Here is a 25,506-nt window from a genome sequence, read left to right as displayed (position 1 = left end):
GACGCGGGGCTCGAACTCACGGACCGCGAGATCGTGACCTGGCTGAAGTCGGACGCTTAACCGACTGCGCCACCCAGGCGCCCCAAACTGGACATTTTAATGGATAAAACATTACATCTCATATTTAAAATATTTGTTTTTTGATATGTAATTATCAATTATTTAACTTTTTCCTTTTGGGAATTATCTATTCACATCTACAAAAGAAAATTTAGTAGTTGAATTAAAAACCTTATTGAATTTAAGGAACTCCAAAGAGTTGAACCAAATCGTAATGATTTTCTCTTATTTATCTCGTATATTCAGCAATTGAAGGTTAAAACAACATCTTGAATGCACTGTTGGACTCAGTCTTTAAGATTAAAAGCTTTTTGGGGGGCGTCTGGGTGGCTTGGCGGGTAAGTGTTCGACTTCGGCTCAGGTCATGATCTCACGGTCTGTGAGTTCGAGCCCTGAGTCGGGCTCTGTGCTGACAGCTCCGAGCCTGGAGCCTGTTTCAGATTCTGTGTCTCCCTCTCTCTCTGCCCCTCCCCTGTTCATGCTCTGTCTCTCTCTGTCTCAAAAATAAATGTTAAAAAAAATAAAAAAATAAAAGCTTTTTGAGGTGTCTGGGTGGCTCAGTTGGTTAGGTGTCCAACTTGGGCTCAGGTCATGATCTCATGGTTCATGAGTTCGAGCTCTGTGTCAGGCTCTGTGCTGACAGCTCAGAGCCTGGAGCCTGCTTCAGATTCTGTGTCTCCCTCTCTCTCTGCCCCTCTCCCACTCACGCTCTCTCTCAATAATAAATAAACATTAAAAAATTTTAAAAATTAAAAGGTTTTGGAACTTAAAGTGATTTCTTCCCATTTGTGTACATTCCTTTTCCAAACTGACATGTGGACTATTTTTATGTTGTGGATCTTAACATATTATTTGGTGAAACTGTGAGAAGGACAGGCTTTTTCTAAAGAGCAGGAGCCTGGAGGGTAAATTGCATTTTCTGATACTTCTCCCCCTGAGAAGAGGAAGTGAGAGGCAGGCAGCTTGAGTCAGCCGAGGCTCTCTGTCAAATGCCCTGGAGTCCTGGGAGCACTTACTGACAAGTGTTGTAGCAGGGATTTTCTGGTATTAATCACCTTACTAGAACATTCTTGCTGAGTAAGCTGAGTATTGGGGTTATGATTATGTAGGATAAACACTGAGTGATGACTATGATTGCTTTCTTTTAGCAGCAGGTATGGTGGAAATCCACTGGGAGAGATCTGTAGTTGGGAATTTGGTGATGACTTTCTTCATTTCCTGTGTCAACTGGCCTGGCGGGTCTGCTGGGTGGCTGATTTCTCTTCCTAGGTTTCTCACATCTCCGCTTATTGCAGGCTAATTATATTTTCTTTAGTGTCTCTTGACATCTTTTTGCCCTTTGTTTCCCTCATTTATATAGTAAAACACACACGGAGTTTAAAGCATAGTATAGTTGAGTAGGTGTGTGTGTGTGTGTGTGTGTGTGTGTGTGTGTGTTTATGTGTTTTTGTTTTTATTTTTTGGAATTTGAATGGTTAAACAAGGTTGTTATAGCTTTGTTTATCAGTATACAGTCTAGGAAGTTAAAATCCTAGGGTGCATTTCTATTTTGACATGGAATGTTGTCAGTACTTACCCTTCAGGTGAAATTCAGTAAATTGACATTCACCTCCAGTTTCTTGAGCAAAAATATTTTATTTTATTTATTTTTTTTTCAACGTTTATTTATTTTTGGGACAGAGAGAGACAGAGTATGAACGGGCGAGGGGCAGAGAGAGAGGGAGACACAGAATCGGAAACAGGCTCCAGGCTCTGAGCCATCAGCCCAGAGCCCGACTTGGGGCTCGAACTCACGGACCGTGAGATCGTGACCTGGTTGAAGTCGGACGCTTAACCGACTGCGCCACCCAGGCGCCCCGAGCAAAAATATTTTAAATAAAGATGCTTGCTTAATGTATTTGTCGTCTGCTACTGTCTCTGTCTTCTGCACAAAATCTGCTGCTTTTGGACCTGAAGTCATATACTAAGGTGTTTTGCAATTTGCTTGGTAATTACATCTCTGTTGACCTCTGGAAGAAAAGTGATTTTGTTTTTAGCTGTTGTTTAAGCAGATGTCCGTTATCCGAGAGAGCAGCATAGTGCAGACCTCATCATAAATCGAAGGGGGCGGGGTTTAAGGAGTGCTTCATCATATTACATTGTGTCCTTTGGGAATGGGACCTAGAGCTGCAGCAGCGCTCCTCAAGGGAGGGATTGTCTAAGGAGCTTCCAAGGACCAGCTTTCTGTGTAATAATATGGTGGGTACTAATCAGTTTCCCTTCCATTGGCTTTATCTGTAAAGCTTTTCAGGACAGCATGGATACTTATCTGAAGAAAATTTGTCTTTCTTATTGCATAAGGCATAGGTATGAAACCAAGAAGCAAGTCAAGACTTCTTAGATTTCAGTAGGAAAAAATATAAAGTAGCCATTCGTTGTCATTTCAGTAGCTAATTTGCCCATGTGGGAATAGTGCTTTGAATAAGGTAGTTATAAAGGAAAATTGTATCTATAATATTTAGAGTGGTTTGTTGTTTTTCATTTTCATGCAGCCTTGAGAATTTTTGCATGATGTTTGATCTTATTTACTGTTGAAACATGAACTCTAAAATATACTTTTCTTTTCCTATAGGGGAGAAATGAAATTTTCCAATACAGGCTTGGACTATTGTCCCTCATCGTAATCTGAGCATTTTATTTTATTTTATTTCATTTTATTTTATTTTAGAGAGAGAGTGCACTCACTTGTGTGTGAGTGGGGGAGGGGCAGAGAGAGAGGGAGAGAGAGAATCTTAAGCAAGCTCCATGCGAGCCCAATGCAGGGCTTGATCCCACGACCCAGGGATCATGACCTGAGCCGAATCAAGAGTTGGATCCTCAACCGACTTAGTCCCCCGGGCATTCCCTATTCTAATTTTTTTTCTTTTCCATTGATCTAAGTTATGCAAAGTAAAATCTGAATGAGGCTTTTTTATTTTTTTTAAATTTATTTTGAACATTTTTTTAAATTTATTTTTGAGACAGAGAGAGACAGAGCATGAACGGGGGAGGGTCAGAGAGAGGGAGACACAGAATCCGAAACAGGCTCCAGGCTCTGCACTGTCAGCACAGAGCCCAACGCGGGGCTTGAACCCATGGACCTCGAGATCATGACCTGAGCCGAAGTTGGCCGCTCAACTGACTGAGCCACCCAGGCACCCCTGAATGAGATTTTTAAACCCTGGACTAGTAAGGCTTTTAGAGATGATTTTAGTTGATTTTAATTAACAAACAATAAGGCTATTATTAAGCAGAAACTTGCATTTGAATATTTATTTTTATCCCTGGCTTCATAATAACCAGCAACTCGACCCACCTTCACAAGAGTCTTTGGGACATAGTGACTTGGGTATATTGCATTTACTTCCAACTCACCGAAGATCGTATTGATTTTCTTAGCCCCATCAATGTTTCTGGGATTTTATTGCTGCTTGGACTGAAAATCCAGAATTTAGTCCTGATTTTTCCCCACTTTGATCCGCTGTATTCATTCTGTTGCCACATCTTTGGGCTCGCTCTTTGAAATATTCCCAATTGATATATTTCCCTTCTGTGTTACTAAAATCCGTTTTTCAGCACTCAGTGCTGGATTCCTCACTTAATCAGCTTCTGACTTGTTTACCTCCTCTGTTACCCTCCTTTTGCAGCCAGCCCTGCAGAGGCTCTCAGATTAAGTTTCTCATACTTATATTTAATGTTTTGACTCTTGTGCTCGAGACCCTGCAATGACTCCTGCTTATCAATCAGTCTTAGGTTCCAGCTGACTTGTTTTCTGTTCTGTGCCTGAGGTTCTTCTAATCTCACCTCTCAGTTCCTGGCTTGTGGGTGCGGGGCTCTCAAAGTTCTTTCCTAAGTGGATTGTTTGGAAATTGGAATTATTATTTTTTTAAATGTAGAAACAATTATTTAAGAGACGTGGTTGAGTTAAAAGCTGTAACTCAAAGGGCTGTGTATCCATATGTAGCTGATTTCTGGCTTCTGAGAGCCAGGAGCCATGTTGAATAGGGAGGCAGGGGAAGAATGGACTGTTTTTTCCGTGGGGTCATCTAACATGAGGCGGAACTTAGAGTAATTTTTCCTGTGTAAAAAGGTAGTCTTCAGCATTTGATTTCTCTTAACTGTCTCCCAACCCTTGGAGCTACTCCAAGGTAAATTGTGCATTAATTAATTCAGTAATTATATTGTTACTAAAAATAACAGTAGTTGCTTTTTACTGAACACTTTCATGTATGATTTTTCTTAAAAATATTTTTTAATGCTTATTTATTTTTGAGAGGCAGAGCATGAGCAGGTGAGGAGCAGAGAGAAAGGGAGACATATAATCTGAAGCAGGCTCCAGGCTTTGAACTGTCAGCATACAGCCCATTGCGGGGTTCACACCTGTGAACTGTGCAATCATGACCTGAGCTGAAGTCGGGTTCTCAACCGACTGAGCCACCCAGGCCCCCCTCACTTAAGATTTTTCTTTTCTTTTTTTTCTTAAATTTTATTTTTTTAAAATTTACATCCAAATTAGTATATAGTGAAACGATTTCAGGAGTAGATTCCTTAATGCCCTTACCCATTTAGCCCATCCCCCCTCCCACAACCCCTCCAGTAACCCTCAGTTTGTTCTCCATATTTGAGTCTTTTCTGTTTTGTCCCCCTCCCTGTTTTTATATTATTTTTGTTTCCTTTCCCTTATGTTCATCTGTTTTGTCTCTTAAAGTCCTCATATGAGTGAAATCGTACGATTTTTGTCTTTCTCTGACTAACACAATTTTTCTAATCCTTACAGCAATCTCTTATGGTACTTTAAAGTCATCTCCATTTAATAATTGAGGCAGGGTGAAGTTTAAGCATGTGCAGCTATTGATTTATAAACACAAGTCTTACAAATAACCTATGTGTTTGTGAATCACTTGAAAGAATAAGTACTGTGTGAATGTTTGTTAAAGAAATATACAGATAACCTCCATCCTTTCTCCATGTCAGCTCCTCCCTTACCGTACATAAGCACCACTGATACACTGTTCCTGCTTTTAAAGACAGTGTAGCTTCAACAGACCTGGTTTCTTTTGCTGTTCAGAGACTTTTTAGTTTGATAAAGTCCCAGTTGTTTATTTTTGCTTTGGTTGCCTTTGCTTTTGGTGTCAGATCCAAGAAAAATTATTGCCAAGACTGATGTCAAGATGCTTACTCCCTATGCTTTCTTCTAGGAGTTTTATGCCTTCAGGGTTTATTTTCAAATCCTTAATCTGTTTTGAGTTGGTTTTTGTCTGCTGTGTAAGATAAGGGTCCAGCTTCATTCTTTTGTGTGTGGCTGTCCAGTTTTCCCAGCACCGCTTATTGAGGAGACTGTCATTTCCCCAAGCTTGCATTCTTGTTGGGAGAAGTATGCAATCACCAAATAAATAAGTGAATGCTACTGTGTGGCACATCAGGTTATGGTAATTGCTATGGAGAAAACTACAGCGAGAGAGGAGAGATGGGGAAGAGATGGGGTGTTGTGGTCTTAAGTACGATGGCCATTCTATTTAAGAGAGGAGGTGACATTTGAGCAAGTTCCTGATAAACACTAATGGGTTACATTCCTGGAGAAGGAAATTGAGCAGGTTAACCTGTGCTCAGTGGTAGATTTCAACTGTGTTTAGCATGTGTCACAATTTTCTGTCTTGCTATTTTAAAATTTAATTTCCACAAGAAATAAGTATATGGGGTGGGGTGAAAGAAAAGAGGACCATTCCTGAAGGTGGGGTGTCTGGGAGAGGATAAACCTAAAAGGACTGGTAGGGAAATCTGCTTGTCCTTAATTGCCAGGGGGAGGCTGTGCCCTGTGAAATCAAGGGCCACAGGTGCGTGATGGCCTTTGCCATCATGTGACCTCAGACTATAGAAGTTGTTTCTGACATCATCAGTTGACAAGTAGAATAATAGGTTTTATTTTGACAGCAGAAGATTATTGCATGGCCGGGCTTTCATAAACACTCTTTAGGGCTTTACGTCTGGGAGGCTTAAACCTAATTCCCTCGCATTGTAGCACTAATGCTTTGTGCTTGTCTGTCTCTTGCAGCTTTGTAGGAAGCTAACCTCAGGATGGCCAGCTCAGCCCGGGAGCACCTGCTTTTTGTGCGGCGTCGAAATCCCCAGATGCGGTACACATTGAGCCCAGAGAACCTTCAGAGCCTCGCCGCCCAGAGCTCCATGCCAGAGAACATGACCCTACAGAGGGCAAACAGCGACACAGACCTGGTGACCTCTGAGAGCCGCTCCAGCTTGACTGCCAGCATGTACGAGTACACGCTGGGGCAAGCCCAAAACCTCATTATCTTCTGGGACATTAAAGAGGAGGTGGACCCCAGTGATTGGATTGGACTTTATCACATAGGTGAGTGACATAAGATGGACTTGCATGTGACGTAGAGCATATGTTTTTACTCTGACAGTATCCTAGTTTGTATTTTTTCCTGGAAAAAAAAAATCACCCACATACAAATAAACTCAGCAAATTCTGGGAATTTTTTTCCCCAGAAAAATTAGAGTAAAAAATGATAAATACCTTTGCTGATATGAATTTGTGGTTACATTTCTACCCTGATTAAATGCCAAAACCTGCAGATTTTACAGTGTTTTCTTTTAAAGAAAGAAAAATTCACATTGCCCTTGATCAGTAGTCCCATTTTGGGGAGGAGGCGGATATTAGCTTTTACCTATATTTTTGAACTGACTGAAAAGAAGTCTAGGTTTAGATAACTGATGTGAGAAAATGTTCTGTAGTTTCTAAAGATTGAATTCCATGAAGAACAACCTGCAGTCTGTGGTGTCTTTTTATATCAAAATTCCTGATGTGTGCTTGATCAGTTAGGTGAAGAACGTGTCATATTCTCTTAATAAATGACTTAGAAATAGGTTGCTGTTTGTTTTCATAAAAATGTCCCAGCTGTATTTAGCTAATTTGTACCTGTTATTCATAGGTGAGTGAATGAGGAATGGCACATGCCAGAAAATATAAAATTTGTTTTGTTGAAAGCAAAAATCAAAACCTATCAACCAGGCTTAAAGAAAATCTAAATTAAACGTGATAATGGGACGCCTGGATTAGCATCCAACTCTTGATTTCAGCTCAGGTCATGATCCCTGGGATCGAATCCCATGTCAGACTGTGTCCTGAGCATGGAGTCTGCTTAAGGTTTTGTTTTTTTTTTCCTCTCTCCCTCTGCCCTTCTTCCTGACACACAGGTGCTCTCTCTAAAACAAACAAACAAACAAACAAACAAAATCCTTAAAGTTGGGCAACTTTTTCACTCAATGAAGGGAATTCTTTTCAAAATTTAACATCAAGTATTTAAAAAAAAATTTTTTTTTAACGTTTATTTATTTTTGGGACAGAGAGAGACAGAGCATGAACAGGGGAGGGGCAGAGAGAGAGGGAGACACAGAATCGGAAGCAGGCTCCAGGCTCTGAGCCATCAGCACAGAGCCCGACGCGGGGCTCGAACTCACAGACCGCGAGATCGTGACCTGAGCTGAAGTCGGATGCCTAACCGACTGAGCCACCCAAGCGCCCCAACATCGAGTATTTTAATAGAAAGACATTGTTGCTTTCACTGTAGATTATAAGCCCAGCATTTTGTTGTTGTTTTTTAATGAATAAATTGGGGGGAAATAAAAGACCTAATCATTTATGGCAGTGCTCCTCAATCGGGGGTGATTTTACCCCCTACAGGACATTTGGTGACGTTCGGAGACATTTTTGGTTGGCACAGTTGGGTAGGGAATGGGAGACCAGAGATGCTGCTATACATCTTGGAGCGTATTACAGAACAGCCTCCCACAACAGTTATCTATTAGCGCCACTATTGACAAATTCTGATTTAAGGCAAAGTAACATCCTTTCAGAGATTTTATTAAAATGTTAAGGGGCGCCTGGGTGGCGCAGTCGGTTAAGCGTCCGACTTCAGCCAGGTCACGATCTCGCGGTCCGGGAGTTCGAGCCCCGCGTCAGGCTCTGGGCTGATGGCTCAGAGCCTGGAGCCTGTTTCCGATTCTGTGTCTCCCTCTCTCTCTGCCCCTCCCCCATTCATGCTCTGTCTCTCTCTGTCCCAAAAATAAATAAACGTTGAAAAAAAAAATAAAATGTTAAGCCCACTAAAATTGATGTTTCTCAGCAACAAAGAATTGTATTTGACTAAAATAAATTCATTTGTATTACTAATGCAACTCCTTATTAATCATGCTGGATAACAAATCTAAAATGGCAAAAAAACAAAATTCAGGAATTTTTGTATTTTCCTCTTATGACAACAAAACAAAGGGAAAAGTCTTCAGAGTTCAGCATTTTTACCCAAGTGTGTTTAAATATATATATTCAAAATTAGGAAGGGAGGATTTTAAAAATTATATTTTTATATCTGCTATTATATTCACTGAAAAAGTTACAGTTTTGATGTGACTTTAGAAGTAATTCTTTTGATTTTGATATAACTTCACCATTTTGGATTTCACAAAACTGTTTTATTTTTTCTTTTATATGATTTTTTTATATGTACCTATCTTCAAGTTCACTAACTTTATTTTTGCATTTTCATTCTGTTGTCAATCCCATCCAATGGATTTAAAAATTTTACTCATTTTTGACTTTTCACTTATAGAATTTGCATTTCTTTCCCTTTTATAGATTTTATTTTTCTTACGAGATTCCCTTAATCTTATTAGATTTCTAATGAGTATGTTAACTCATTCAGACCATATTTTCCTTCAGTTATTTGAATTGAACTGAATTGAATGTAGCTGCTTTAAATTCTCTGCTAAATCCTTGGGGCGCCTGGGTGGCTCAGTCGGTTGAGCGTCCGACTTTGGCTCAGGTCACGATCTCATGGTCCATGAGTTCGAGCCCCGCGTCAGGCTCTGGGCTGATGGCTCAGAGCCTGGAGTCTGCTTCCAATTCTGTGTCTCCCTCTCTCTCTGCCCCTCCCCCGTTCATGCTCTGCTTCTCTCTGTCCCAAAAATAAATAAACGTTAAAAAAAAATAAAAAAAAAAAACAAAATAAATTCTCAGCTAAATCCAGTGTCTGGGCCCCCTAAGGGGCAGTTTTTGTCGTCTGTAATTCCCTGACCGTGGATCCCATTTTCTTGTTTGTTTGCACATCTAGCAGTTATTGATTTTACACTGGCTGCTGAGAGTTCTAAGTTGTCAAAAATCTGAATTCTGTGGAACAATTTTTATTATTCATCTATTCATTCATTCATTTATTTTTGAGAAAGAGAGAGAGGGAGAAAGTGAGAGTGAAGCGGGGAGAGGGGCAGAGGGAGACAGAGAGAGAATCTTAAGCATACTCAGTGTGGAGTCTGACCTGGGGCTCCGTCTCACAACTGTGAGATCTTGACCTGAGCTGAAATCGGGAGTCAGGCACTTAACTGACTGAGTCGCTCAGGCACCCCAACAATTTTTACTTTAATGTTAATTTTTATCCAGTAGGCAGATTCATTTCTTTGCACTTTCTAGGTATGATTTTCCACCTCGTTAGGATGGATCTGTGGAAAGCCCAGTGTGGTTCCCCAGCACTTCTAACTTGATGGGATATGGGATTCAGCCTCTAAGTTTGGTCTCCCCTGTGGATTTTGTTAGGGCTTTGTTAGGCCTAGTACTTCTTCCAAAGCAGCATTTCTGATGTCTTAGCTAGATGCCTGGAATGATGATCAGGTGTTCTTTTTCTTCGGCTGGGTCATAACTCCCGTGTTCTCCAGCACTGCTGGACCTCACGGAACTTCAACACACCGTCAGCCCTGTAGGAGCTGCTCTCTGGAAGGCCTTGGTAGTGTTTCCCTGCACATGCGCAGAGCAGACATTAGCCAAAGGCCTGGGGGACATCCCGATGTGCACTTCTGGCCTCCACCCCTCCATAGCTCTTTCCTTTCCTGTGCCCTGCCTGTTGATCTCTGCATCCTCGGCTTGTCACAACTTCCCAGGACTCCAACACCCTGCGCTGCACTTGGGAAGTCGTCACCTGGCTGAGATCTGGGTGGTCGTAGCGTCACCTCCTGAGTTTTTCTTGTCTCTGGGATTTTTGTCTTCAGCCACCTGCTGTGCAATGTCTGCAAACCACTGCCTCACAGTTTTACAGTTGGTTACACTGGGAAGGCCAGTCTGGAACTAATTATTGGCCTATGCCCTGAAGCAGAAGTTTTCCCCGTGCTTTTGATTGACAGTAGGGAGTAAGCAGTTTCATTTTATTTTCCCATTAATAAATGGTAGTGGAAGTCCCGTATGTTTGTTAGTTCTTCTTAGTATGTCTCCTAATAGTTTTAGGTCCGTGGCAGGGAAGAGAGGGCAAGCACTGGAGCCCTCAGGCCTCTCGAGCGACCAGGATGCACACGGAGACTAACATTTGCAAGTAAAAATAGCACTTGTGTAGAACTTGGTGTGCTTGGGCATGTTGGTGGTCTCAACAGGTCTTCTGCAACCAATGACTCTGAAAGGCCCAGGTCCCAGTATCTAAGACATTAAGTATGGCTCATTTCTGTAGTTGAAGGGCCACGACTGTGTTTAGAAGAAAAGCCTGACTTCCCTGGGACCTCAGAATGACTGAACAGAGACCTGGCCTTAAGCAGAGATAGCCATTTCTCCTGAGGCTAAGATGGGCTATTCTGACCTCTAGACTGGAGGCAGCCTCACTTCTGTGGGGACTTTGCCATCCTGTGTGGAGAGGGATAGGTGGCAGCATTGTCATTTTTAACTGACAGCTGTTTCCAGATCCTTCTTCCTTACAGGGTGAGGGTTAGGCAGCAAGCCATTCATCTAGAGCAGGTAGGCCCTCCCCAGATTCAGGAAAGTTTTAAACTTATATGGCAATCCAACCAGTGACTAGCGTAGGAGTGGGCGGTGAGCCAGGCCTGGCCAGTGAGATGTAAAGGAAAGACTTTGGGGGAGCTTCCTTTTCCAGTGAAAAGCCAGAGCTTCCTGTAGAGTCATTAAACTTCCCCTTCCCTTGTACCTGGGACTCTGCCGAAAGGCCGTGAGATCTTGCATTGGTGCACCCATGTATCCACCGTAAGACATCAGTCAAGAGTAAAAGCCAAGAATGACAGAGCAGAAAGTTAGGATGAGCTTGGACTGTCACTACAGAGTTCTTGCTTCACGTGAAAAAAGTCTTCCCCTCTTTGCTTAAGTCACCTGTACCTGTTGTCAATGCTGAGCTGCTAAGTGGTATTGACATGCAGAAGGAAAAAGGAGGGACATCAGCGGTTTGTGAGGGCAGGAGAGAGTGTGTGGGCGACTGCAGTAGTTACTACTCCCGGGAGTGTGCTCGGCACAGTTTCACCAGAGTTAAAGACTACCAGGTTGTGTTTTATAAAAGCAACAAAAATCTGATACCAAATTTTTGAAAGTAGTAACTCCAAGCCATGCGGAAATTTTCAAAAGTTTAATAGGACCAATCATGTGAGGGAAAGAATCTATGAAATGAGTAAATGAAGTAACCTGAATATATACCAGACCGTTTTCTTGGGCATTTTACGTGAAAGTGGTGAGGGGATACATTTGGAGAAGCTGAAAGAAAAGAGGAAATGCAAGGCCAGGATGGGGAAAAGAATTTCAGTGTACAAATGACGTCACCATTTTAAGGCTGTTACGGCTAAACAGAAAAATATTCTCTCTCAGGCTCTGACATAGGTGCACGGGAAATCTAGGGTTCCTAACAATAGCACATATGTCAGGTAGAGATTCAGACTCCTGTAGCTCTTGGTAGGAAGCAGCCACCCCTCGTTAGCTGGATCCTGAGAAGCCAGGCTGTTTCCTAGCAACGCCTAGTTTTATTTGGGGAACAGAGAGATGGTCTCTATAGAAATCAATCCCAAAGGGAAAGGATTTGGGTGGAACGTCTGGCTGGTGAGGTGTGGTTTACTGGCACGCCCTGCACTTTGATTGTGTTTCTCTTGGCTTACGTTTTCTTACTCTCTAGGAGTGTGAGTGTTGTTTGTGTTTGGCTAATTGTTAATAAGGTTTTGCATTGTACAACTCAGTCCAGATGACTTTTAGCTAATCTGGAGAGAAAATGTATACTCCTGGGTCAGAAAAATAAATTGTTCTCCAGGCGTTTGAGGCCCTTTATAGGTCCTATTGGGAATACAAAGAAAACCAGTTGAAAATATCAAAGTGCCATTTGGGGAAATTTGGGGTGTGAACACAGTTCTTAAAACAGGTGCTAATTATATTTTCTCTCTCCAGAAAGTCTCACATGCACCCTGAGATTTTCACAGACGATTGCAATGTAGCTATAGCCCTGAATGTCCAAATTACAACAATTAGTGCCTCGTAAATGGTTTTCAAAAATCGCTGGATTTATAATTTATTTTGGTCTCCATAATTAGAAGTGACCTCTGACAAGATTAACACTGCCATTCATTGCTTCCTTCCAAGCTGTCTAAATAAAAAGAGCCAAATGCTTAAACATGCAAAAACACTTAGGGTACCCAACACAAACAGCTTTCCATGAAAAATCAAATGATCACTGTTTAAAGAGGAGACAGAGCATATTAAATTCGTTTCAGGTTCACTATCTAATTCCCCTTGACCTTTGGTCTTGTGCTTTTATTTCTGGCTGTTCAAAATGAAAACACTTCAAAAGGCTTACTTTGCTGTTTCTCATTTTCAGGCAAGTTGAAGTCCCTAAACAGAGCTAGGAAAACGCTCCTTATGAAAACTAGAAGTGTATAGTGTGCTGTGCACCAATGCTTCTCAAAGTGCGAGTCTGCGATTTATCTGTGACTAGATAAGAAGTTGTTTCTAGAATGTAAATCAATGCCCTGCATCCTTCATTGAGAAAATGTCACTAATAAAAAATTAAATGAAATAATGGGCTTATTGATGGAGGTAGTTCATATTCTGGCTCAAGCTTGTCTTGCCATAGACCAGGAACAAATAGTTTGCCAGCATTTCTCTGGACCACCCTCAGTGTCTGCATGCTGATTATATCTTCAAAGGTGAGTGGCACGACAAATGTATTTTACTCTACCTTAAAAAGTATTATGGCTTATGTATTATGATATTTTCCATATTTCTTTGCATTTGGATGGTAAAAAAAAAAGTAGGATTGTAATAGTTAACCAAGGCATTTAGAGTATGTATTTTAGACCTTTAAGATCCCAAAATTTAAACTGGTATTTTATAGATAAAAAACTAAGGTTCAGAGCGGTGAGCCATACAGCTAGTTGGGAGCGGTCAAGGCTGGAACTTAAGTGTCTTGTGTCTCAGTCTTCATTTTCCCCCCCTGTGTTGCAAGATGGAGTCCAGTGTTTTCCACCCTTTAGTTATTTACTCAGCACCTTCTTGAGTTTTGCCATATTGGATTACCCCCTGTACTATTAATATTTTTCTTTAAACCATCTGATTAAAACAAACAAACACACAAGCAAACAAACAAAAAACCGGTTATCTACCCTGACTTTGTTTTAAGTAGTAAGGTCTGGGACAGGTTTTCTGTGTTAGTTATATTTCTTTCCAACATACATTAACTGTTAAAAAAAAATAACTTTTGTCTGTGCACCACCAAGATTATCACCCAGAGCATACTATGAGAAACTCTGGGGTTATCCGTGGTTAAGAACACAGACTCTGCAATCAGACAGACTAGTAAATTCAAATACATTTACTAGCTTGAGTGAAATATGTAATATTTTTCAACCTCCTGTCCTCATCTGTAACAAAAAAAAAAAAAAAAAAGAAAGAAAGAAAAAGAAAAGAAAAAGGAAAAGTACCAGTATGGTAAGAAATAAGATACTATGTATAACGTGCTCAGCAAGGTGCCTGGGCTTTTTGTAAGGCCCTGCTAATTGCAAACTATCATCCTTTTAGCTACTGTTAATCATTTTCCTGGTGGTCCGAAGCTGCACTGCAAACTTATCCACTGGTTGAATCCACAAGAAGAGATTTCTGGATTAAAGTGACATACCAGGCCGCTTCTGCTTACGAAAACCAAAACCCAGTCCTTTGAATCAGAGTTCTAGAAATTACATAAAGCGTTTAAAATTTCAATACCAAATAATACAGGGTTTTAATGTGAGCATCACGTAGGTTCTAAACCAACATGCTTTTAAAGGTGATGGGAAAGCTGCAGTTTAATCCAAAATTCAATCAAATGGAACAAAGAATTTATGTATGAAGTATTTAGTTTCCAGAATAGCTATCCAACATAGCGAAGAGTGACTGTTCTTAAGCTCTTTGGTATTTTGGCATGATTGCTGCCAAAGAAAAGTTGTTTCAGGTCATGTGTTTGCATTTTAGAAAATGCTTTTAGAAACTAAGAGCTTTGAACATGAAGTGGTTTTTGGAACAACTTAACTCTAAATTACTTTTTGTTACCTAGTTGTACTAGTCAGCCTCAGTCAGATTATGCTGTGCAAATGAGCTAACCCTGAATTCTCAGTGACTTAACAGAACAAAAGATGATTTCTTGCTAATGCTACGTGTCCAGCATGGATTGGCAGGGGGTTTACTTTGTACTGTCATTAAGGCATGCAGGCTCAGCATCCTCTTGACTTTTGCCATATTGGATTCTTAAAGGATCTGCCATCTTGTCATGACACCATTTGTAACAGGAGGCCTCTCCAGGCAAGTGTTCAGGGAAGAGAGCACTGGAGACCCCCATACCAGCTCTTACAGTCTTGGCCCCAAGGTGATACATTTCACTTCAGCTCAGGGTCCACATTCAGCAGTAGCCCCATGATCTGCCTAACTGCATAGAGACTGGGAAATGGGGAGAAGCCCTTGGCCATGTAGTGAGCAGTCAGTGTCTCTGCCATGGTAGATGTGTCTTGCTAACAACATGTCTGGTCCTCTAGTCTGTTTCAGAGCCTAAGACATCTATTCTTGCATGGTCTGGAAGAATAGATGCTGGGGATTTAAGAAGTGTCATACTATATGGTATATAAAGTGTTCAGGAGACTGAATGAGAAGCACACCAAGAGCAGGACCAAGGACAGTACCTGAACTATGGATGTACAATAGTTAGAATCTGAATTCACAGCATTGCATTGGCATCGCAGACCATCACAGATCTTTCTTAGAATATGCATGTTAGAGATTTGGTTTGCAGAGAATTCCATGTTTTTAAACTGGTTATGGAAGAGTTCCCTGGATAGTAGGCAGGCTTTAAAAAGATGGATGGCTCAGTGTATCCAAAGAAGTTTTAGTATATTTTATTCCCTAACGTACTGGAAGAAAGCCATACTTGAAATAGGCATTCTTCTGTCTACGTACTGAGATGGTGAGGTGGTTTTTATTTTTTATCTGGTTATTCTAGGAAAGTTATCTGAGGTGTTTTTTTCCCCCCTCATGTAACTTGTGTCACTTTTCCTTAAAGGATACTTATATAGGTGCTATAATGAGTAAATGTGAAATGATTGTATTTTGTGATGGAGTTAAGATGGCGTTGGCATGAGGTTTAGAAATTCTTCGTTCTGATAAAGCCCATTACAAACTCACAAAATAATTGCTTCCCACACATACTATTTTTATAATGTTTGTTTGAATTGTCTTTTCATGCTTTTCTAAGGACTAATGGGCACATCAGTAAGAAAATACATTTCTAATGTCATCTTTTTATCCAGATATCTCTCTTAAAGTCTGTTATCAATTGCTACATCAGCTTCCTTTGGTTAGTTTTTGCTTGACGTGTCTTTTGCCACTGATTTCCTTTGAGCCATTCTTTGGGATGCCTCAGATATATCTGCTGTGAATCATCTATGGTTTTATGATTTTTAATCCGATCTGAGTGACCACCTTTTAAAATTGGTGCATTTAGTATTTTAACATTTGCTGTTATTTGTTGATATATTTGGACGTATTTCCATGTCTTACTATATGTTCTGTATTACGTGCTTTTTGGTAGTTATTTTTTTTCAACCTGTTTTTGTGCCTTCCATTGAAATGATGACTTTTATTTGCTCCCTATCATCCACATTTTTCCTCATTTTATTTGCTTGGAAGTTAAACATTCTAGGTCTAGTCTGTTAGCAGTTATCCTTAGAATTTTTGTCATGTATTATTGAGTTAAAGGTTAAAATGAATCCGTGTCTTCACACATCTCTCAAGCTGTACAAGGATCTTAGAACATACTCATTGCAATCACTTCCTTCTCCATCTTTTCTTTTACTATCGGCAACATTTAATTCTAGCCTGTTTTGGGGTGCCTGGGTGGCTTGGTTAAGTGTCCAACTCTTTGTTTTTTTAGCATTTATTTTATTTTTGGGGGAGAGAGAGAGAGAGAGGGAGAGGGAGTGCGCACAAGCGGGGGAGGGATAGAAAAAGGGGGACACAGATCTGAAGCAGGCTCCAGGCTCCAAGCTGTCAGCACAGAGCCCAATGTCGGGGCTCAAACCCACAAACTGTGTGATCATGACCTGAGCCGAAGTCAGATGCTCAACTGACTGAGCCACCCAGGCGCCCCTGAGAGTCCAGCTCTTTTTTTTTTTTTTTTAATTTTTTTTTTTTCAACGTTTATTTATTTTTGGGACAGAGAGAGACAGAGCATGAACGGGGGAGGGGCAGAGAGAGAGGGAGACACAGAATCAGAAATAGGCTCCAGGCTCCGAGCCATCAGCCCAGAGCCCGACGCGGAGCTCGAACTCCCGGACCGCGAGATCGTGACCTGGCTGAAGTCGGACGCTTAACCGACTGCGCCACCCAGGCGCCCCGAGAGTCCAGCTCTTGATTTCAGCTTAGGTCATGATCCACGGTTGTGAAGTCGAGCCCCACATTGGGCTTCACGTTGGGTGTGGAGCCTGTTTAAAAGTCTCTCTCTCCCTCTCCCTCTGCCCCTCCCCTGCTCGTGCGCGCTCTCTCTCTCTCTCTCTAAAAAAAAAAAAAGAAAAAAAGAAAAAAAGGAAAAAGAAATTCCAGCTTGTTTTAAACCGCCTTTCCCATATTAGTCATTGTTATTATTGTTGTGGGTTTTTTATAGACAGGGATTTTTCCAGTTTTTTATTCTTCATAAAAAGCCACCAGAAAACTTAGTGGCTTAAAACAACAATTTATTAAGTAGACAATAAGGATTAAAACAAGAGACTGATCTGAATCAGCAGCACTGGAGTTCATGAGGTTTGATTTTCTTACAAAACACACATGCACACACAGCAAAAGTTGCATTCTAAGATAAGTGGAAGCAAACAGAAGTTTCAAATTTAACTTCAGATTCTTGTTGATGTGCCAAACCAAAGAATATTCCTTTCTTTTTTTTATTGTTAATGTAGATAATGATAAAAGGTACCAGGTATACCTGAACTCTTCTTGTCATTTTCTCCAGTGGGTTTTCCCTGTTACGTGTTCTCTCATTCATTTTGCACATTTATTATTTTTTTAATTAAAAAATTTTTTAATGTTAATTTATTTTTGAGAGAGAGATAGAGCACAAGCAGGGGAAGGCAGAGAGAGGGAGACACAGAATCCGAAGCAGGTTCCAGGCTCTGAGCTGTCAGTCCAGAGCCTCATGCAGGGCTCAAACCCACAAACTGTGAGATCATGACCTGAGCTGAAGTTGGACGCTCAACTGACTGAGCCACCTGGGCACCCCTGCACCATTTATTTTTATCTTTATCTTTATTTTTATTTTATTTATTTCTTTAAAGTTTACTTTTCAGAGAGACAGAGACAGCACGGGTGGGGGAGGGGCAGAGAGAGAGGGTGGGGAGAGAGAGAATCCCAAGCAGGCTCCACACCACAGCACAGAGTACAATGCGGGGCTTGAATTCACAGAACTATGAGATCATGACCTGAACCGAAACCAATAGTTGGACACCTAACTGGCTGAGCCACCCAGGCACCTTTATCTTTATTTTAGACCAGTCTTACACTGGCAGTCTTTGAGTTAGAGTAGAGCTGTGATAACTATCAAAGTCATTATATTAATTTCTGACAGTTGTTTCCCACGGTCTGACTGACATTACTGTTGAATTTTTGAGTAAATATAGGCTTTCTTTACAAATGTATGTACTTCATATGGACAGCAGAGGAACTATGAAGAGCATCTCAGATTTTCAGTCTAAGTGGTAGGGACCAGAGTGTCATAAGTTGGAATCAATGGTGACACGAGAGAATTCTTCCTCTAAGTCCTGTTTTGTGTGTGTGTGTTTTAATTTAAAATATGAATTGTAAAACTCCCAGTATATGCATGCTCATTGAGAAAGCCTGAATTTTCTTTTCCTACATAAAAACTTAGCAGTTAATCGATCACATTTTTCTCAATTTACTGTAGTTCATAAAATCATTAGAAGAACAACACTAACTCCGTAGTTATATCTAGAGCTTGAACTGGGTAGAGTCCAGCAGTAGTAGAGTGGCAAAAAGTTTTGGAGTAGGGGTGTGGGATGGGTCTGGATTCAAGTTCTGGCTCAGCTGTTTAGTTGGTGTTTGGGAGTTATTTCACCATTCTGAGCCTCAGTCTCTTATGTAAAAATGGGAATAATATCAGCCATATACATTTGCAGGGAAGGTGAAACAAGATGACATCTGTGAAGCGTACCCAAAGGTAGTTGCTTTGTAGGAGGTAGCCGCCACCCCACCCACAGGCTTTGTGGAGAGTCTGCTACTTGTCTGCCACTAGGCCCTGGGATACAAACATGAATCAGCTCGCCTTTTGGTGGGGTGAGAAAGAGGAATGGTTCTGCGTGTTCGGGACAATATTACAGAGGCCACGAGAGCATGGTTTAATGCCTGAGATGGGTTCAGGGACCGGGAAGGTATAGAAGCTGCCTCACTAAGATGGTGATATTTATACTTATCATCAAATAGGATTTTTTTTTTTTTTTGGTACTTACATGAGAAAACATCATTCTGGGGGGTGAGAATTTCATATGTACGTCTCTTTCTCATGAAGAGTTTATGTCAGCTTTACTTGAGGATTGCACCTCCTGTCCTGTCCCTTTTTTGCCTGGCTGACTTATGTGAATCCTCTTTTAAATTTTCTTTTAAAGAATTTCTTTTATTTTTTAAATGTTTGTTTTGTGTGTGTGTGTGTGTGTGTGTGTGTGTGTGTGTGTGTGTGAGAGAGAGAGAGAGAGAGAGAGAGAGAGAGAGAATGAGCATGTGCAAGCGGGGGAGGGGCAGAGAGAGAGGGAGAGGGAGAGAGAGAATCCCAAGTAGGCTCCACGCTGCTGGCTCAGAGCCCGATATGGGGCTTGATCTCATGAACTGTGAGATCATGACCTGAGGTGAAATCAAGAGTTGGATGCTTAACCAACTAAGCCAGCCAGGTGCCCCTGTGTATCCTTTTACATAAGATTCAGAAGTCACCCACTCCACGCTGTACCCCAGAACTATTGCAGGCAGTTGGTCTCTTTTGCTGCTTCCTTGGGAACTTTTTCATATCAGTGTTTCAGTGCCAGTTACTGTGTGTTGTAATTTGCCTTTTTCCATGTCTGTGCCTTCAGTTGCACTCTTAGCTCCTTCACTGTGTCCTGTGCACGTTGTATCCTGAGCACCTCACCCAGCTGTCTGTGCTGCCTTATTCATGCAGATTACTGAATTTCACTGAAGAGTAGGTTTTAGGCTAGGGCAGTCATGACAGAAAAGTGAGTACTTTTTTACTGGAGATTTATTCCATTTATATAGTTTTCTCCTCAAAATTTTATTCAGATTATTTTTGCTTTCATTCACTCATTCATTTGTTCGACAATATTAGGCATTTACTCTATACCAGGCATCTGAAAGAATTTTTAAAATATCTGTATTTAAGATCATAGTTAAGGAGCTGTCATTCCAGTTATTTTTTTTTCAATTATCACATAATATATTGGCCTTTTGCTTCCTGTTTCTGTACCTATGGATTCTCTCTTCAATATGGAAAGAGCTATGTGTTTAACTAGAAATGAATTTATTCCCTGAATTCAGTGTGCTTACTGCTTTATACCCTCATTCTTTTTTGTCCTTATTGTCTTGCTTCCAAAAATATGCATCTGCTGTTCTAAGCAGTGATAGGGGTTTATCTGAAAGTTGTGGGTAGTTTGGCATGAAGAATATCTGTCTGCTGTTCTAAAATGTACTACCTTTATATTCACACCATAATTACTAGACATCTGTGACCAAGTGCTGGTATAAAATTGTTGATGGATCAAAGAATGATCGATCATCTTTTTACTCCATAAAAATATATACAGTTGTTTTGGGGACTGTAATTATAGCACTAACCTATAATATTGGACACAAATATATTACTGTAAGAGTAAAAAAAACCTTGAAATTTCCAAGTGAGAATTTGCATTAAGTTAATGATAGGATTTTAAATATTTGTATACATTTTTAAAGTGTCCAAATAGATTTTTCAAAGTGTAAGTCTGTGGCATATTTTTGATAGGGTGAAGCATTCCATGAAAAAAGGAAAGCCGTAAGAATTCAGCGAACATCTGGAGGACATTAAATTTTTAGTTTTGAGCTCTGTGACAGCCATTTTTTTTTCTGTTCACTTAGCTACCAAACCCTGTCATTCCTGAGCTATTTCAAGGAGATAAACAAGGTGAATTGTGTATGCACATGCCCCAGTGTAACTGCTGATTTGAGCAAGGTTATAGGTCAGCATCTGTCAGGTAGTTTAGAATTTTCTAGTTCATCATATGATTTATTTGCCTGAATGGAGAGCTGTGAAACAAATAAAATTACTCAAAATTTTTTTATGTTTATCTATTTTGAGAGAGAGAGAGAGAGAGAGAGAGAGTGAGGAGGGGCAGGGAGGGGCAGAGAGAGAGAGGGTGAAAAAGAATCCCAAGTAGGCTTCATGCTGTCAGCTCAGGGTCCGAGGCAGGGCTCGATCCCAGGAGTCACGAGATCATGACCTGAGCTGAAATGAAGAGTCAGACGCTCAACCGACTGAGCCACCCAGGTGCCCCAGTAATACAATTACTTTTTACAAATTAATTATTATTAGTTGTAAAAGTCTCTCCAGCTAGAGTTATCATGTTTGTGTTATGTGCTGCTATTGTGGAACCTCCAGAATTCCTCATTTTACATAAATTTCACTCAAATGTAGGGAAACTATTATTTAAGGAAATCGAAAGCTGGTAGTGAAGTGTATTTTTAATCATCTGGAATCATTAAACATATGATCCATCTGTTGAAGTTTTTTTTTTTTTCCAACGTTTTATTTATTTTTGGGACACAGAGAGACAGAGCGTGAATGGGGGAGGGGCAGAGAGAGAGGGAGACACAGAATCGGAAACAGGCTCCAGGCTCCGAGCCATCAGCCCAGAGCCTGACGCGGGGCTCGAACTCCCGGACCGCGAGATGGTGACCTGGCTGAAGTCGGACGCTTAACCGACTGCGCCACCCAGGCGCCCCTGTTGAAGTTTATTTTAAAACTTAGAGGCACGGAGGTTTTAGATTTAAAAAGGAAATTAATGATCATTTACTCTGCTGGCCTCATTTTACAAATGAGAAACTGAGGGCCCAGATGGATTAAGTAATAAGCCCATGGTTGCTCAGTACAGTGGTTGGAAAAAACACAGTGTTTAATAGGAATTTCCTCCACAGTGGGGTTGCTTTTTAAAGGGAGTTAGGTACGAAAGTCAATTCCTGCAGGTGATTTTGAGTTTAGCTAAAATTACTCTCGAAAAACCCCAGGAAGGCAATAGGACTTAACACCGAGTTTGACCCAGCTGGTTTTCCTTCAGTATTGGAGCAGACTCCTGTCTTAGATTGAGTGCCAGAGAAGTTGGCTTGTGTTTAGGAGCTGTTTTTATACCCCCTCGAACCCTATCCTTTGAAACTGAATTTCCACTCAGCCTGGTGGGCCCCTTGAAAGAGCTGCACCCTTCATGCTCCCTGAAGGGGCACACGCTCAGAGTCTGGAAAGGTTCCCATGCAGTTCACATCGTTCTCTTTCTCAGTCTCTTGTCTTGTTCCGACTGGGCGTGTGTGGTTACACCGGAGTGTGTGAAATGAGCATTTGCTGTGCCTCCCCTGAACATCGGTTCATCTCTGTAGATTCCATAGAGTACGATGAGTCACTTCCTTTACTGGAGGCTCAGAGAGATTTATTTTTTAAGTTGTTTTTGCTAGTTTTTATAGCACTGTCTAAAATACTCCCCCAAATACTTATTGTCCATTTGTCTGAGCAATACTTCAATGAAAGAATTTTATTTTTTTGGAACTGTCAGAGTTTTTCAGATATGCATAAATACTTCGTTCTGTTACGTTTGCTGTTTCCTTTCTGGGGCAGTGCTCCGATCCCTGAGGTTTTGAATCCAAGGGTTGAGTGTGTACATGAACTCCAGGCATAGGAAAGACTGAGATGATCTAATATGATTGTTTCGGTACACAATCTCCTTTGCCATCAACCTACTCATCTTTCTCTAAACTGTAACTGATGAATTTATTTTTTCCTAAAGGCAGATGGGACCAACACCTGTGAATGTCCATGAGCTGAAATATTCCAAACATTCTTCAGATATTGAAATATTTCAAAATTACTTTAATAACTCTATTAAGAAAGATATGAAGAATTAAATGATGTATATGCAGAAATATTATGTATAAAAGGTTACAGGAGGACCCCTGAGCCCCTACTGTTTTCCAAAACCATGCACTTGCAAGTCTGAAAAGTCACACACCGGACCTTTTGTCAGCCTTCACCGCCCTGGCCTCAGATGCTACCTGCTGGCCTTTCGTTTTGAGGCTGTTTCTTCATTTGGCTGGGACACTGTCCTGACTCCCCTGGTTTTCTGCCCATTCGTTCTTTTATTCTTTACTGAAACTCCTTTCTTTTCTTACCCTCTTGTAGGTGAATTTTCTTTTTGTTTTTTTCTTTAAAAAAATTTTTTTAATGTTTATTTATTTTTGAGAGGGAGACAGAGGATGAGGTGGGGAGGGACAGAGAGAGAGAGGGAGACACAGAATCCAAAGCAGGCTCCAGGCTCAGAGCTGTCAGCACAGAGCCCACTGTGGGGCTCAAACTCATGAACTGTGAGATCATGACCTGAGCTGAAGTCGGACGCTTAACCGACTGAGCCACTCAGGTGCCTCTGAATTTTCTTTTTTAGTATCTCCTTTCTTGAATGATTTCATTCACTCCCAGTTTTTAGCCAGTCTGAGCAGAAAGCTTTATTTCTAACTAAGGGCGGCTGAAGCCATCCTGGCCCATGAGAGCCAGTTGGGCACATCTCCTCCTGTCTCTGTGATCAGTGTCCTCACATTGGTGGCATGAAGTCAGCTGTGAGGGGAACATGCATGCCACAGAGTGGGGCACACGCTGCAAATCAGGGCCGTGCCTCGCTCTAGCTAGCCCAGAACCAGCTTGCTAGCTACCCACTATCTAACCCCAACCTCTGTCTAAAGCTCCCCAAACCATTTCTCTCTGAATATCCTATTCCTTCTTTAAACTCAGCTTATTCAGGAGCACCTGGGTGGCTGTCAGTCAAGCATCTGACTCTTGGTGTTGGCTGAGGTCGTGATCTCATGGTCTGTGAGAGCCCTATGTGGGTCTCTGCTGACAGCATGGAACCTGCTTGGGATTCTCTCTCTCCCTCTGGCCCTCCCCTGCTCTCTTTCTCTCTCTCTCTCAAAATAAATAAATAAACTTAAAAAACAAACAAACAAATAAGGGCGCCTGGATGGCTCAGTCAGTTAAGAGTCCAACTTTGGTTCAGGTCATGGTCTCATGGTTCGTGAGTTCAAGCCCTGCATCAGGCTTTCTGCTGTTAACACAGAGCCCACTTTGCAGAGCCCACGTCAGATCCTCTGCCTGCCCCCCCCCCCCCCCGCCCCTCTTCCACTTACTGTGCACGCTCTCTCTCGTATTGTTTTAGTCTCTCAGGTTTGAAAATTGCTCAAGATTTCGACCCTACCCCACTCTTGACTCCACCCCCACTCTTAATGTAAGATTTCAATTAGCAGTGTTTCCTTGCATTGTCACCTCTTTTGATTCTCATTTCATGTGTGTCTTTATTATTAGCTTCCTAAATAATCGCCTCAATCTAACATAGTCTAGTCCAATCCACGTTCCACATTCCTGTCAAATAGTTAGTAAATAAAAGTTTATTTTTGCCGGGCATTAAGCTAAGTGCTTTACATGTTTCATCTCATTTAATCCTCAAAACAATGTTATGGTGTAGTGTATCAGTTGGGATTTGTGACGGACTGAAAACAGCCAAACAAACCTAGCCTTTCCCTGAGCAAGTGGCCGGGAGAATGGCATATGCACATTGTCCTCTAAACACCAAGGGCCCACCTGGAGGTGGGGGTGGGGTTAGTGTTATACAGGCCACACTGCTGAGAATGGGAAGGGAGATGGAAACTGAGTAATGCAACAAATGTCTAATTTAGGCAGTTATTAGTATCCTCATTTTATAGAAAAGTAATAGGCTAAAGTTAACTAGCTTCTCCATGGTATTTTCAGTTAGGATAAGGAAGCGTTGAAACTCTCCTGACTCTGCACCTTATGCTCTCCGTTATCCTTTGTCATAGACCTCCCCACTTATGTAGCAGAGGCTTGTGGTCAGATGCTTTGGCTGTGAAGTTGAATAGACCTATATTGGCTTTGCCACTTGCTTCCTGTGTGCCACTGGGCAAGTTACTTACCCACTGGTAACCATATTGATCTCCTAGGAAATAAAATCCTCAGTTGGATTTTTCTGCATACATACGACACAGAACTTGGTTTAGTAAGAATAAAAGAAATGTCGACTATGGTGATGATGATTAAACTCTATTTCAGCAAGGCAAAGAACGTAGTTGCTGTATTGGTGAGTATAGGGCATAACTTTTGGATAAAGTATTTGTTGAGTTAAAAAAAAAAAAAACCAATAGCACTGCTAGGAATTTATCCAAGGGACACAGGAGTACTGATGCATAGGGGCACTTGTACCCCAATGTTCATAGCAGCACTCTCAACAATAGCCAAATGATGGAAAGAGCCTAAATGTCCATCAACTGATGAATGGATAAAGAAATTGTGGTTTATATACACTATGGAATACTACGTGGCAATGAGAAAAAATGAACTATGGCCTTTTGTAGCAACGTGGATGGAACTGGAGAGTGTGATGCTAAGTGAAATAAGCCATACAGAGAAAGACAGATACCATATGGTTTCACTCTTATGTGGATCCTGAGAAACTTAACAGGAACCCATGGGGGAGGGGAAGGAAAAAAAAAAAAAAAGAGGTTAGAGTGGGAGAGAGCCAAAGCATAAGAGACTGTTGAGAACTGAGAGCAAACTGAGGGTTGATGGGGGGTGGGAGGGAGGAGAGGGTGGGTGATGGGTATTGAGGAGGGCACCTTTTGGGATGAGCACTGGGTGTTGTATGGAAACCAATTTGACAATAAATTTCATATATTAAAAAAAAAATTAAAACATTAAAAAAAAACACATAAATCTTAAAACACCACAACAAATGGAATGGAAAGAGAGAACGCAACGAGGAGGACGTGAATGTTGCACCTAATACCACTGAACTCTACGCTTATAT

The 25,506-nt window shown here is 41.2% G+C and overlaps 1 protein-coding gene across 5 annotated transcripts in view; it reads left to right on the top strand.

Moving 5' to 3' along the window:
- The window catches only part of HECW2 (HECT, C2 and WW domain containing E3 ubiquitin protein ligase 2), a 392,473-nt gene that overhangs the window by 146,231 nt on the left and 220,736 nt on the right, over positions 1–25,506 (top strand). For all 5 annotated transcript variants that reach the window (XM_040475725.1, XM_040475723.1, XM_040475726.1 and 2 more), the window contains exon 2: positions 6,131–6,445. In XM_040475725.1, coding sequence (XP_040331659.1) covers positions 6,154–6,445 — 292 coding nt within the window. In that variant the 5' untranslated portion in view covers positions 6,131–6,153. The remainder of the gene's footprint in view (positions 1–6,130; positions 6,446–25,506) is intronic.

The sequence above is a fragment of the Herpailurus yagouaroundi genome, unplaced genomic scaffold (genome assembly GCF_014898765.1).
Source record: "Herpailurus yagouaroundi ecotype Mexico unplaced genomic scaffold, PumYag 140, whole genome shotgun sequence".
NCBI lineage: Eukaryota > Metazoa > Chordata > Mammalia > Carnivora > Felidae > Herpailurus > Herpailurus yagouaroundi.
Note: the sequence above shows the minus strand (reverse complement) of the source record. Positions and strands in the feature narration are given on the sequence as shown.